The sequence below is a fragment of the Papilio xuthus genome, unplaced genomic scaffold (genome assembly GCF_000836235.2).
Source record: "Papilio xuthus unplaced genomic scaffold, Pxut_1.1 DF825783.1, whole genome shotgun sequence".
In the NCBI taxonomy this organism is placed as follows: domain Eukaryota; kingdom Metazoa; phylum Arthropoda; class Insecta; order Lepidoptera; family Papilionidae; genus Papilio; species Papilio xuthus.
The window spans coordinates 3,008,235-3,024,652 of NW_013532866.1; the positions used below are offsets into that span (position 1 = coordinate 3,008,235).

Sequence of the window (16,418 nt, forward strand, 5' to 3'; positions counted from 1 at the left end):
AAAATATCAAAATTAGTTTCGAAATTCTTAGTGTACTCTATGGCCAGTAGGGGCGCTATATAAATGGTCGATGACTTTACCTAAACGTTCTCACAAATATTTGTGCTTTGTTTTTTAATTAAAAATATAAGCAGATTTTTTCTTAATTTACTAATATTTCTTTTACCATTCACTCTTACCTCTAGGTTTGTGCTAGGATATGGTTTACGACAATAGTCGAACGGCGGGATTCGAAACCACGACCTCTTGATCGGAAATCCGTACCCTTAACCATTAGGCTATCGACGCTTTAAGTTACAACTTAGGTTATGTTTTGCAGACCTTATCGTGGTTTATTTCAGTCGATTTTTTGTCTATAAATATATAAAAATAAATATATTTCTGTTTTGTTTTTCCTTCATTTACATTAGTGTTAGTTAACATAGACTTAATTAACCAAGGAATAACACCCGTACGTGATAGGACGAACTAAGGGCTGAATTGGTCTGATTACGCGGTACAGTCAGCAGAAACGTGCGTTGAATGCTTTCATAGGCATTTTATTTTTTATTAGCTTTTACCCACGACTTGATCCGCGCAGATTAATAAACCAATAAACATAATAAGTAGCCTTTCATACTATGATCTATGTCAAATTTAATCCAGATTCTATTTTCCTAATTTTTATTTATCTAATATATCATCTGTCGCCCGCGACTCCGTCCGTGCGGAATAAAAAAATAAATAATTAGTAGCTTATGCGTTTTTCCAAGCTATGTTCTAAAACTATGCCAAATTTCATCAAGATTCGTTCAGCCGTTCTGAAGATACCTACAATCAAACATCCATCCATCCAAACATTAGCATTTATAATATTAGTGAGAAGTGAGTTAGTGATCAAAAGGCACTTTTTCTCCCCTTTGATTGTCAAATGACAATCCAAATGGATAGGAAATTATTGTCCCCGACTGTAAATTGAGTAATTGATGACACTGAAGTATATTTGTGAGGCTTCTAAAAGAATCACAATCGAGCCGGAAAATGGGACAAGTTTAATGAAAGAGAAGTTTCGGAAGACTTTCCGAAACTTGATAACAAGTCGTTTTTATTTGGTCCTTATAACGAATATGTTATCAATATTTAAGTCAACCCTTACTTAGGGTAGTCTCAGAGCCCCTCAGTGGAGACGTATGGTGAGCTGATGATGATGAGGATTTAACTTTCAAATTAAATATCTACTAGATTACTTTATTTAAACTCGTGGATGCATTCACTTCATTACACGACACTCGTAAAGGAAATCGGAAGAAAATTTTATTCCATATTCCCGGAATTTCGTGCAAAAATATTTTTTCCCGAAGTAAAAACAGCCTCATACTTTCAGAAGAATACTTTATTGTCGTATTTTTTAGAAATGCCTCATTTTCTTAGTATTTATACGTCCAACCTTAACATAGTTTATGATTTTTTTAACAAATAAATCAATTAAAAATAACCTAGAATCTTACATTTACGTTGTATATAATCCAGTCTAACAACCAAGTCTACGATTTGACTAGGCACATTACAAACGAGTTTACTCAATTTGTTGACGGTAAAATGTCTTAAATTTGGTCAATAATTTAAAATCAGCTCTAAAAATTAACTAACCACAAGAATTGTGATTTAGTCCATGTTTCTCGGAATTTTTTGCAATAAATACAGTTCGAAACAATAAAATAAAATTTAAAAGTAAAAAAAAAATATTTGCAATCTTACTAATATAAATGCGAATCTTTGGATGTATGTATGTTAGAGGGTAAATCCAGAACGGCTGGACCTCTGGAACTCATAGATGTATAACATAGTCTGGAAGAACACATAGGCTACTATTTTTTTTTCTAATTCCGCGCGGACGTAGTCGCGGTATTATCTAGTTAAACATAATTTTAAACTCGAACCAAGTAAGACAGGTTGATGTAATCTAACCGCGCACAGAGTATTAATATGCAATTTATATGCAAGACCTAGTCTTAGTTAACTTGTCTGGACTTCAATATAGACTGATCTGTGCCGCTTGCATTTGTTTAATTAGTAAACAAGAAACTGTAAATACCCAAGACAATACCTATTTTATGTACATTTTTATTTTAGCATACCATATCCTTAAAGGCCGGCAACGCATCTGCAGTTCCTCTGGTATTGCAGATGTCCATGGGTGTCGTTGATCACTTCAGTGTTCCCGCCACTCGATTGCCCCCATCTCTTATAAAAAAAGGAAAAAATTCCGCCTACAATGTCAGACCATTGTTTTATTCTGCTAATCGCCGCCATCTTGATAAAGATGTTTCAAAATGGCGGAAATTGTGACAGCGCCTTATAAAAAATAACATTTGACAGATACCTATTATTAAATTATCGTTATAAAATTAATAAAAAACTGATTAAAAGGTACTGTAAATATGTTTTTTTTATTATTTTTAATGCAATAAATTATCTAACATGCTAACCCTTTTGCAAGATTCAAGTTGTAAGAAGAAGAAGTATCTTAAAATTGTTTCTAGAAAATTCTTTACAATTGTCTTCCATTACGTGATTGCTTTGACCATAGAGAGACGGACTAGGCAAAGAGTTGCCACGCCGTTGTACTAATTAAATTCTTTTTTTATTTCAAAGGGTGGCAAACGAGCGAGCGGCCACCTGTAATCGCTGTAATAGCGAAGTGACCGTAGCCCATAGACATACGCAATTGCATATGCGTTGCCTACCTTTAATCGATGGAGATGGGGATGCACAGAAAGAGAATATTTTCTCTTATAATGCATCCTGTCATCCGGAAAATACACTTCCCATCCTTTCCTTATAAGAAAAAAGATGGGAAAGGAAAGCGGAATAAAATTAGGCCTCTGGGACGCAGGAATAAATTTAGATATTTTTTTAATTGATAGCGGGCTTGTCAGGTCTTGTCTCTTAATAGTCAAAGATTGATTGCAATAAAACAAACAGTTGTATCCAATACATTTAACTCTAGAGAGTTGTTCACTTTATACGTTGTTATTAAAATACAAATACGATGTTTATTCCAAGCAATATCGTTGCAATGAATTTTATATTCCGTTCATACATAAATAAGTGCTACATATTTACATACATAACCTACACTCGGAGACGTTAAATGATCATTTAAACAGTTAATGTACAATGTTACTAATATTAAAAATGCTAACGTTTAGATGATGTATGGATAGATGGATGGATGTTTGTTAGAAGGTATCTCCAGTACAGCTTAAGGGATATTGATTAAATTTGACACAGATGTAGAACATCGTCTGGAAGAAAACTTAAGCTAATAATTATGTTTTTTTTAAATTCTGCGCGGAGGGAGTCGCGTGCGTAAACTAGTAGGATATTAATACATTTGTACGTTTGTAGATTCTAATTTGACCCCTAAAGTCTAAGCAAGTAAGCTGAGATATTATTTATTGCGAGATTTTAGCATTTTTTTTAGTTAATTACTAATTTATTTATTTTTTTCTTGCCGAAACCACCCTTTGTCTATTCAGTTCTAAATATTTTAAATACTAACATAAATCGAACAAAAACGAATACAGCTTTACAAACAATTGAAACACGACTGGACCAAGTTTCAAACTGGAATGGAAACTTGTATTGTTTTCGAGTGAGTTTTATTAAACTACAAAGATAAGAAAGTTTCCTTCATAAAGCGAAGTACAATAACAATAGATCATTCAATTCTTTTTTAACGCTTTGAAATGTTGTTTATTCTAACGAAATATCTAGACCTAATATTGCAGAAAAAATTTCTTTCTATGCGTCCTCTCCTCCGTCGATTAAAGGTATGCAACGCATCTGCAATCGCATATGTCTATGGGCAACGGTCGCTTCGCTATTTAAGCGATTTCAGATAATCACTCGCTCGTTTACCACTGAATGATATATAAAAAAGAAAGGGATTAAAAAAGCATTTTTTTATATTATAATTTGGCAAAGGGGCTAGTAGCCACTAGAATTGTAAATGCGTTCTCTATCTTTCATCAACAGAGAAGGAGACACTGAAAGATAATATTACCCAATCCGATGTGTTCTCTGCTTTATGAAATCCACTTGCCCTTCCAATCATCTCATAAGAAAATGGTGGAAAAAGATGATCAAAATAAGGCCTACAGAACGCACACTCATAATTCGAAACGTGGTTGCCTTATTTCGGAATTTATTACGTTATTTTCTTAAATTTAAACTCAGTACATATTTGAAATAATCATTTCTTTATGTCAACAGGTCTGTAGTAAAAAAATATCATTTGAAATTCGCTAGATTTGCTAAAGATCGCAATTTCAGCAAGTCTCAGCAGAATCTCATTACGTATTCAACATCCGTCTACGCCGAAGATCCGTTTTATGACAATTTTCTCCTATAGTTTTGCTTAACTTTCGTATTTTCACACATATAACTATAATATTATATGTAACATATATAAAAACCATCGTAAACTTGGATAGTAAAACCTTATACGTACATATTGTAGGTTACCGTAAAATTTTAAACATCATCATTAGCTCCCTATGGGTCCACATTGAGAGGCTCGGAGACTACGTTAAGTCACTGACTAGGACATAGTCAACAACGCTGGCCTAGTGCGGGTTGACTTCACACATATCTTTGAATTTCTTCTCAGATATGTGTCAGTTACACTACGATGTTTTTCTTACCGTTAGAACATCGGATAAATGTACCTATGTAAATCGAAAAATTATTTAGTACACAGCCGGATTCGAACCCAGGACCTGCAGATTATAAGTCAAGTGCTTAACCCTTGAGCCACCGACGCTCGTTCTCAACATCAAACTTTTTAATTTCCGACGCTTTTACTTACCAGTTAAGTAAATTAAAGATTGAATCGAGCTTTGAGCTAGTTCGTGTATGGTCCCTAAGGCTAAAGTATCAACGCTAACTGAAGCTCTGTACGGTAGGCCTTAATAAGTTATTTCTGTTCAAATTGAAAGGAAAAGATCGTCAAAAGTAGGCAACTTGCTGAAAAAATATATCACGCCTCATTGTGTAAATAATGCTCAATCGATCGGAACGCCGTATCCTTGCAAATTTATAACACGAAAGTTTGAAAATTCGCGCGACCTTTTTTTATCTGTTGGCAATTTTCCACAAAGCTGGCAAATGAGTTATTTATGCTATGCTTTTAAACATTTCAACGGTTTATTTTACTTAGAAACATTATTATTATATTTCTCTATTAAACAAACAAAATTAATAACTGTACAGTCAGCTGTATTAATATGTATAAAAATCTTACTACTTATGATGGATTGATGGATGGATGTTTGAAGGTATATCCAGAACGGCTTTATTGATCTCGCGGAAACTTGGTATAAATGTAGAACATCATCCGGAAGAACACATAGGCGTACACGTCTTAAGTTTTGTATCTTACTAATATTATAAATGCGAATTTTTGCATCGATGGATGTTTGTTAGAAGGTATCTCTAGAACGAATACATAAATCTCGCTGAAATTCGGTATACATGTAGAAAATAGTCTGGAAAAACACATAGGCTACTAATTAAGTTTTTTTTTAATCCGCGCTGATAATGACAGCTAATGTTTATGTCATATTTGTGCAGCTGACTGTACAGTTTAAATTACAATTCTATTTAAATGTACAGTCCGACTGTCCGTTTAAATCTTATATGTGTTACTGGCTTAAGTTATACACCACGTCTTCCGACCGGAAAGTACATCGACAAATCTTATACAAATTTTGTCGATACAAATACGTTCTCGTTTTTTATATTAGGCCTACTGTTACCTTTCTCTTATTTAATAAATAAAATCCATCGTAAACGTGTGAAAATCCTTTAATGGAACAATTCAATACAAAACATTAACACATCAGTTCATTTTCCTCAGCTTTTACAATTACTTTTTAAACAAATATCGAAATAAAATATCTTTTATATTTATTTTGAATAAGGAGATTTTGAGTATTTATTAATTCGTCATGTTTTTTTCACATGTCGTGCGTTTGTTGCAAACATTTTTATTGATATAAAAATCCGAAATGCGATCTCGACAAATAAATAACAAAGTACTTGTTTAGAAAGCAGTTTTGATGATATATGTTTAAAGCTAAAATATACTCTTTTATAACCACACTAGCTACCACCCGCGACTTCGTCCGCACGGAAATAAAAATACATAGTAGCCGATTCTTAGACTTACTGAACCATACTAATATTATAAATGCGAATGGATGGATGGATGTTTGTTTGTAAGTATCTCCAGAACGGCCACATGGATCTCGCTCAAATTGGGCATAGATGTAGTCTGGAAGAACATATAGGCTATTTATTAATTTTTTTTTTTAAGAATTATAAAGGAAATATCTTCTAAATCAGCAATATTACTTTAATTATAATTCTGTAAGCGAATGTCTTTATTCAATTTTTTTTCTCTCCATTAATGATTTTGGCGACGCAGTCCGGACACGTCGGACGGATTATGAAAATTTGATCATTGAAATTGAATTTATTCGGTACACGTCACTTGCTAAATTAGAAGGCCTTTAAACGCCCGCTCTGTCAATTTCTTTACGTCGCCGTCAAATTTTGAATTTCGTCAATTTCAAAACTAGCCTAATTATTGGGAAATTGTTAATTAAACGTAATATCTTTCATGTGTCAACAGATTGTAAACTGTAGAATCGTCAAATTGTGAACTTATATTTTCATCATATTATTCCGAGTCGTCAAGTTTTCAACGATTTATCTTACTTCTTACAAATATTATAAATGCGAATGTTTAGATAGATGGTTGGATGTTTGAACAAATGAATTAATTCATCATCATCATCATCATCAGAATATACTAGTCCACTGCTGGACATAGGCCTCTCCCATGGCACGCCACTGAGCACGATCCTCGGCCACTGTCATCCAGCTCTTGCCAGCTGCAATAAATTAATACTATATTAAATAAACTATATATTAAAACTAATTAAGACGATATTTTTTAATTCTAATTCGTGCACTTTTGGAACACCCTTTACACGCTGTAAGATTTATGATACACGTGTTCCAAGATAAAGGACCTTTACAGATGACGTCACTAGCGAGAGCAATTAGTGTGGATCAATATTGTCACTTGATTCGAAAACTTTCTTAATAACTCAACAACTTTAACAAACTTGTCAACATTATTACAATAGTTTAAACATTGAACGTTGACATTACATATTGGCAACACCCTTTATTACAAAACTAGCTGTTCTACATCTATGCCAGCGAGATCCGTTCAGCCGTTCCGGAGGTTCCTACTAACAAACATTCATCCATCTAAACATTCGCATTTATTATATTTAACCCAAATAAACACTTCAAATTAAATAAAAAAGTTTTTTTTTTTTAAAAAAACTTGATTTTATGTACATTTGAAGGCAATAAGAGAGACGAGTCAAATCACAGCAAATAACATTACGTGTAGGTTTTCCAATTTCACAAACAGATGTGTAGACGACTCCGAAGCAAGGCGAATGGCGCTCAATCAAGTTTCTAATTGCTTGCTCCGAACACTGTATTATTTATTTAAACTATATTATGATTCTAAAAGACTAACATGAAACTTTATTCATACCGTATTAAAGATATTAAAAAGTATTTTTAGTAGAGAATCTTATCTTACTAATCTTATAAATGAGAATATTTAGATGGATGGATGTTTGAAGGTTACTCTAGAACGGCTGAACGGATTTTGATGAAATTTGGCATGCATGTAGATCATAGTCTGGATGAACACATAGGCTACTAATCATTTTTTTTAATTCCGCTCCGACGGAGTCTCGGGTGACAGTTAGTACTTAAGTCATAAAAGATATGTTACTAATTTCTTCCTGTCTTATTTCTTCCCATTTTAAATATCTTCTGGAATTTTTTTTTCTTGTTTATTTGCGCTTAGAATATTGTATATATCCCGTGGCGAAGTTATAAATCGTGTACATAATTACTAATAATCTTAATAATCTGTATCGAATCGATTCGATATCGTATCGATTTTTAAATCGAATCATTTTGCTTTTAATAGTCGATTTGAAATGACGCTTATCTTGTTACTGTTTTTGCCACAAATTAATGCGGTAAAAATAATATTTCTTTGCCTGAAATTTTAATCTTATTATAAATGTGAATGTTTAGATGGATGGATGGATTCTTTGAAAGTATCTCCGTAACGGCAGAACGGATTTTGATGAAATTTGGCACAGATGTGGAACATAGTCTGGAAGAACACATAGGCTACTTTTTATGTTTTTTTTTAAATCCAGCGCGGACGGATTCGCGGGCGACAGTTCGTAAGAAATAAATAATTCTTTGTAGAACGCATATTCGTAACATTATGACCTCTTGTAGTCGTTGAGACTCATCAATTATTTTGAAGATTGAGGTGTCATAAAGAAAGGTGTCATTAGAAGTGTTAGGTGTCATTAGTATGTTCCTAAGAAATGCTATAGTTAGTCCCATTTATTGTTTTTTTAGTTTTATATTATATTTAGCTCTTAATCGATTTTTAATGTCGTAAGTTAAAATTAAACTTTTCGTTACAGATCATGTTTCCTGGTTTATGGAGAAATAGTACAGAACCGACGTGTTACAATCAGGTAATTAAAAGGCAATTTAACAAAGATTTTATCGACGAAATACCGTCTTCTATATATAAAATTGGAGTGTCTGTAATGTTGAAAAATATATCATGTTTCATGCCTTTGACCGCGACTTCATCCGTGCGGAATTAAAAAAAATAGTATCCTAATTGTTCTTCTAGAGCAGTCTTTCCCAAAGTGGGCGATAACGCCTCCTTGTGGGCGCTGCAGGTCTCAATTTGCGGGTTATATTATAGTAAAATTTTCGTTTGGAATTCTCCGTTAATATACATATATAGGTCACAATAAATAATAAATTTAATTTGAAGTTATAGTGGTTTTTAAATGTGTGAAAATATGGGGGCGAAAAAAAAATATTCATTCTCAAAGTGGGCAGTAGACAAAATAAGTTTGGGAACCACTGTTCTAGGATTTCATCGAGATCCGTTGAGCTGTTTTACAGATAACTTCTAACAAACATCCATCCATACATATAAACTTTCCCATTACTAGTAAGATTAGTAAGGAGTAAGATTACAGTTGCTGATAACGAAGAAACAATTATCTTTGTCTGTCTGTAATTCCGCGTTTGTTCCGCGTTATCTTCGGTACGCTTACACCGATTTTGACAGAGCATGCGACCGCTAATAGAAAAAATATTTAAATTGGAGAACAACGCCATCTATTTCAAAATTACTACAACTGTTTTTTTGTTTTTTTCAGTGTCACAAATCCAAATGCATCGCTGAGGTAAGTCTTTGCTTGTTATTAGTGACATAAATAAGAAAAGCTGAATAGGAATAGGGTGACAAGGTTTTAAGAGTTGATTAAGTCAAGTCACAAGTCACTTGACTACGTGAGTTTTCGAGACCAAAATCCCTGTTAAAACATATTGTTATCTCTGTTTTATCTAAGATAATGACAAGGATGACAATATTTTTATACAGATAATTTGATCTCGGAAACCATCGAAGACGGGTAAATGTTGCAGTGACCGGAGGTTTTTTTTTATTCTCTGTCAAACACGAAGAGAATTCACATATTTCCAGGGCTGCCACCTCTTGTGTGCGAAGAGTATTCACATGTGCCCACACCCCGGTAAACAGTGAGTCGAGGGAACCAGAGGGGTTTAGTGGGTAGGCTCCTTGTCCCTTTAGGCATGTGGAGAGAGTCCCACATAACCGGAGTGGCTTTCCCCGAGGCACCCGGTATGCGTAACGCATTCCCCTTCTTTAAAAAAAAGGGTTGCCACCTCTTGTGTTCTAGGGTTGCTTTAACATGTAATTTCGCGACTATATTTTACTCTCACTGACAGGTTTATTGGAATTTTAAAACGTATATCGGAACATTAAAATTATATCTTTTCTTTTATGTACAGTTGTTATATGGATAGACTCTTTTTCCTAATAAGTTGAAGTTTGTTGTTTTTCTTTAAATAGTGCGATGGATCTGAAAGTGTTGCAATGGTAAGTATTTTTTTTAATTTATTCAAAGTTTTTTTTTTAAATACAGTCTAAGGTAGAACATCGGCGGCTGAGGGGTTAAGCACTTGACTTGCAATCTACAGGTCCTGGGTTCGAATCCCGCCATGTACCAATGTGTTTTTCGATTTCCGATTTACATACATTTATCCGAAGTTGTTACGGTGAAGGAAAACATCGTGATGCAACCTGCACATATCTGAGAAGAAATTCAAAAGATATGTGTGAAGTCAAACAACCTGCATTGGACCAGCGTGGTTGACTATAGCCGTATCACCCCTAACTTATGATAGGCTCCGAGACCTTCATTGGAGACGTATAGTGAGATGATGATGATACAGTCAGATTATGTGTAATACTTATGTACATATTTAAATCTTTAAAATAATGTTATTTATCTAAAATTTCAGTGCAGTGGTTCACATTGCAAATCTAGTGTAAGTCTTGACTTTTTTAAAATTAAAAAACATCCAAAAAGTTGTAACTTAAGTTTCTTCATTTATAAACTAGATGGCGTTGATTTATATTTAATTCATTGTCACTAATTTTTCAGTGAATTATAATTTTTATGACCTTAGTAATATTTCCAGACTCGAGGCGAGTTGTCTACTTCAACGGTTTGCATATTTCTAGTATTTCCGTCAAGAAAATCTTATACGTAAAATTGTTGTTCACAATGCTAGTTGCCATACTCCTCCGAAATTGCTTGACTGATTTTTATGAAATTTTATATACATATTCAGTAGGTCTGTGACTCGGCTACTATCTAATTAATCCCGCGCGGACGGAGTCTAAGACGACAGCTAGTCTTACTAATATTTTAATACGAATCTTTAGATGGATGGATGTTTGTTTGTAGGTATCTACGAAACGACTCAACGGATTTTGATGAAATGGGGCACACATATGGAACATAGTCTGAAAGAACACAGGCTATTAATTATGATTTTTTTTATTTCCGTGCGAACGGAGTCGCGAGCGCCAGCTAGTTTACAAATACTTTTTTCAATATTTTAGTGTCGGGGCAGCAAATGTATAACAAACGTAAGAATCTCCTATAATTATTAATTTACACAACATTAAAATATTTTAGATGTATTAATAATGTTCTATAAGCATATTGACTTGCTTTTTAGGGTTCTGTACCTCGAGAAAAAAAAAACGGAATCATTATATGATCACTTTGTTGTCCGTCCGTCTGTCAAGACACTTTTTTATATTATATTAGACAAGTTAGCAAACAGCTACCTAGAATAGAATAATAGAAAAAGCGAAACAACCGTTGCATATAGACGTCGCAATTCCAGATGCGTTGCCTACCTTTAACCAGGGAAGGAGACGCTCGGGAAGTGAATATTTCCTCTTCCTAAACGTCCCGTACTCCATCAAATCCACCATCTTTCCCATAATTACCTTATAAGAAAAGGGATGGAAGAACATCACTAAAATTAGGCATCCGGCCACACACTGATCAGACTGTACGCGGAATTGCTTCCACTTGACGCCTGTCTTCTGTGTGGTCGTGGTATTTCACCGGGCGAGCCGGTCTGTTCGTGGAACAAATGTTGCTGGCGTCTACCACTATTGATTGAAATTAATTTTTAGTGTCAAGAGAAAGAATGTCAGTCAAAGGTACGTATCTATAAGTGTGCTTAAAAGGATTATTAAATTATTAAGTAATCTTACTTATATTATTAATCCGAATGATGGATGGATGGATGTTTGTTAGAAGATATATCCGTAACGACTCAAGAGATCTTGATGATATTTAGCACCGATGAACATAGTCTGGAAGAACACATAGACTGCTTAATCAGTTATTTTTTAACCCCGCCTGGACGGAGTCGCGGGCGATAACTAGTTACTATATCAATTTGAAATGATAACGGATTTTCTAAGAACAGTTTTTTGTTGTTTTTTATTGTTTCTCTTATAGTTATTTCTTTCATCGATCTTGTTTGTAGATAATTAATTTTACAATTTTTCTAATCCAAAAAATAAGTATTTTGTTTCTCAGTGTCATGGTGGATTATGTGAAAGCCTGGTAAGTGAATGACGGGATCTTGTTATGTATAAAAAATAACAATCATTTATCATATTGACGAACCTAAACTTTTTTCAGTGTCAAGGTCAAAACTGCTCATCGAAAGTAATAACTATTTTATTAATATTATAAATGCGAATGTTTGAATGGATAGATAAATGCATGGATGAAGCATCCATTTAGCTGAAATTTGACATAGTTGTAGAACATAACCTGGAAGAACACATAGGCTAATAATCTAGATTCTTTAAAATCCGTCCGTCCTGTCGTCCGTCCATGCAGACGTAGTCGCGGGCGAAAGCTAATTGTATTATACAAAATTAAAATAGCAGATTTAAAACAAACTTTCATTTACATTAATTGAAAAAAACCGACTGAAGAATAAACTTGAATTTTAATATTTTTTATATTTGGTCCTTCGAGCTAGATTTATTTTATTAATTATTAAAATTTAATATTTTCAAGTGCATGGGAGGAGTTTGTCGTGCAAAGGTCAGTTGACACAGACTTATTATAATAAAGACAAGTTTATCACTTACTGCCACTTATAGTAATCATTAATAGTGGCTCTTACCGTGGGTTTCTCAAACCAAACACCCCATTTAAAACATCTTATCTCTGATATATTTTATAGAGATATTTGGTCTCAGAAAACCAACAAACACAGTCATTTAATGTAAATTCCTTAAACTAAATGAAGTACTCTTTTAGTGATTAAGGGTTTGTGAATGAGGTAGTAAATTTTAAAACGAACAACAAAAATGTTCCTCAAATTTAATCAAGTAGACGCTTTAATGGTGAGATATAAATTACTCCCGAAGCCTCTTAAAACGCGTGGAAAATTCTCTCTTGTATGTTTCGTACTTACGACTAAGTAATTACCGTACTTTTCATGTTACGGTAAAGTTACATAAAATATTTTTTAAAGATTATAGTCTCAAAAAGCGAGCGTCGTTGGCTTAAGGTCAAGCAATTGACTTGCAATCTCCAGGTCCTGGGTTCGAATCCCGCCATGTACCAATGTGTTTTTTGATTTTCGATTTACATATGTACATTTATCCGACGTTCTTATGGTGAAGGAAAACATGATGCAACCTGCACATATCTGAGAAGAAATTCAAAGATATATTTGAAGTCAACCAACCAGCACTGGGCCAGCGTGGTTGACTATAGCCTAATCACCCTTAACTTAGGGTAGGCTCCGAGCCCCTCAGTGGAGATGTATAGTGAGCTGATGATGCAGCCCCAAAAAAGCGGCTAAAGACCACTTATGCGTGTTTTAATAATTGATCACTTATTAATATGCTTAATTTTTGCAGTGCGAATTTAGTGACTGTCAAGCAAAGGTTTATCTAATTTTATACTTTAAAACTATAGATATATAACCTAAAGACGCGGGTGCACAAAAGTAAGGGGAAAAAAACTTTCAGAGCTCTATTGTTCTCGATTAGACGTATGCCTTATGTTAAATACTCTATCTATAGGTTGTATATTCGAACCATATTGATCTTACTAATATTATAAACTAGCTGTAGCCCGCGTCTTCGTCCGCGCGTTATAAAAAAAACATAATTATGAGCCTATGTGTTCTTCCAGAATATGTTCTACATCTATGCCAAGTTTCACTGAGATCCATTCAACAGTTTATATGGGAACGAGAAACGGGCTGTTTTACGGTTTTCCTGGCAATTATTCGGATTTTGCTTACCTTTTAAACCTTCTCTAGACCTCCACGAACATTTCAAGATCAAGATAAGATGAATCCGTTCAGCCGTTCTCGAGTTTAAGCAAGACTATCTACAGAACGGCTGCACGGATCTTGCTGAAATGTGCCATAGATGTAGAACAGTCTGGAGGAACACATAGGCTACTAATGAAGATTTTTTATTCCGTTCGGACGGAATCGCGGGCGACAACTAGTTTTTTTTTTTGTAAATTCGTTAACAGTCTGTTATATGTATTTTTAAGTTTTAATTTATGTATTTCAGTGTAACGGTGGGACTTGTCAGTCAGAAGTGAGATTTTTATTTACATATTTATTTATTAATTCTGTTGCACAATAATTGATTAAAAATTATTAATTTTCCAGGCTCTTGGTGAAGACACAACTGTTGAAGTAAATATTGACTTTAGTTTTTTTTTATTATTTATTTGACTATGGCCTAGTCAGCAATAAATTGATTTAGATAGGATCCGTGCCCTTCAGTGGCAGTCCTAATTTATTCCGCTTTGGCTTCCCATCCTTTTTCTTATAAGGAAAGAATGGGAAATGCAAATGGACTTTCCGGATGAAAGGATGCATGGATAGGGAAAATATTTTCTTTCCGTGCATCCTCTCCGTCGATCAAAGGTAGGCAACGCATATGCAATTGTGTATGTCTATGGGCAACGGTCACTTCGCTATTACAGCGATTACAGGTGGCCGTTCGCTCGTTTGCCACCTTATGGTATAAAAAAACGTGTGCTGATAATGATGATTTGTGGAAAACCATTTAAGCATTTAATAATATAGATAAATATAAATAAATTTATGTTATTCCAGTGCACTGGTACAGAATGTCATGCATCAGTAAGTAATTCAAAATGTTCGTGAAATAACATAATCGTATTAACTAACTAATTTATAATATTCAACACTATTTAATTACTAATACATACTGAGTTTCTGGGACCAAAACATGACTACAAAAATACTTTTTTACCCCAAAAATATAGTTAGTCACTGTTTAGTTAAACACGTATTTAACCCTTTGAACGCCGGTTAAGGATATTATGGATGTCAGTGTGATGACGCGTTCCACCATAGATATGTATCAGGACACTTCTTTCTGTATACGTATTTCACTATTTATTGATCAAGAAGTCATTTCGCAAACCTAATAATGTTTTCAATAGCCATGGTCTATCAAAAACCCACTCCGATCTAGTCGCGATATGAAAAGGTTGACGTATGTTTAAGCTATCCCGCCATGTACCAATGTGTTTTTCGATTTCCGATTTACATATGTACATTTATCCGACGTTCTTACGGTGAAGGAAAGCATCGTGATGCAACCTGTACATATCTGAGAAGTAATTCAAAGATATGTGTGAAGTCAACCAACCCGCACTTGGCCAGCGTGGTTGACTATGGCCTAATCACTCTTAACTTAGGGTAGGCTCCGAACCCGTCGGTGGGGACGTATTGTGAGCTGATGACGATGATGTTTAAGCTAAAATGTATTTGAAGCTGGATTACTTTTTATAGTAAGGTTTTATCTGTTTTATACCCAGATTTTTGTGTTGCAAACCAATGGTTAATCTTATTTCCAGTGTTCAGGTGCTAACTGTACAGGAAAAGTAAGTTTGATTGCATTTACTTTAGAATTGGTCAATATCATTTGGTTTTGCTATATTTGTATAGAGTCACTTTTACTTCTGACACACAGTTTTAACTGAACAGTCGTCCTGTTCAGTAATTGTGTGTAGGCAATATGGTTATTGTCAATTAAATTGTACAGTTATCAGTTTTTCCTGCACAGGTACTTTTTTTTAATTCAAATATTAACAGATTTGTATTAATACTGTGCTTATATTTTTCTACCATTATAACTAAGCTCTATGCTTGTGTTAGGACATGGTTTACAACAATTATGGAATGGTGGGATTCGAACCCCCGATTACATATTAGGAAGTATTAACCATTAGACTATTGACGCTTATTTCAATTGTCAATTAAATCTGAAAATGTGTACCTGGCTTTAGTTTGTAATATATTAATTACTAAAGTGATTAATCCTGTGTTTCGTAAATATAAGATATATGGCCCCAATATACCTCCCTGTGGTACGCCATATGAAAATATTATTAAAAATATCTTAAATTCGTTTAAAGTCAAAAAAGTTATTGATAATTATTTTTTTAAGTTAATTATAATGTTTTTAATTGGAATACATATTTTTTAAATTTATATTTTCAGTGTCAGGGCCAAACATGTATGTCGGAAGTAAGAAATAAATCTTTTAAAAATTTTATTGCATTTTCTTGAGGGTTTAATATTAATTGCTTTTTAATACGTTAAAGGCAAAAGGAAAAGGAGCTAATATACACGTAAATATCTTTAGTATTATAATTTTAAAGTTACATTGTTTTAAATCGAAAAAAGTAGAAGGAAATATAAAAATACTGACTTGATATAAATCCTGTGAAAGACAGTAAGTAAAGAAAAATACGAAGAAAAAGGGAAAGCCTTATTTTAGCTTATGGATGATAAAATAATTTGGAATAAAG

At 33.7% G+C, this 16,418-nt stretch overlaps 1 protein-coding gene across 1 annotated transcript; it reads left to right on the forward strand.

The window, feature by feature from the left end:
* The first annotated feature begins 8,076 nt into the window (after nt 1–8,076).
* On the forward strand, nt 8,077–16,350 carry LOC106125660 (keratin-associated protein 9-1-like). Its single transcript, XM_013322940.1, has 19 exons — nt 8,077–8,123; nt 8,589–8,642; nt 9,348–9,374; nt 10,064–10,090; nt 10,516–10,542; nt 10,696–10,722; nt 11,123–11,149; nt 11,711–11,737; nt 12,123–12,149; nt 12,228–12,254; nt 12,615–12,641; nt 13,469–13,495; nt 14,138–14,164; nt 14,239–14,265; nt 14,692–14,718; nt 15,462–15,488; nt 16,108–16,134; nt 16,212–16,275; nt 16,340–16,350. Exons 1-19 carry the CDS (start codon nt 8,082–8,084, stop codon nt 16,348–16,350), a joined length of 576 nt encoding a protein of 191 aa, XP_013178394.1. The 5' UTR covers nt 8,077–8,081.
* Nucleotides 16,351–16,418: the final 68 nt, after the last annotated feature.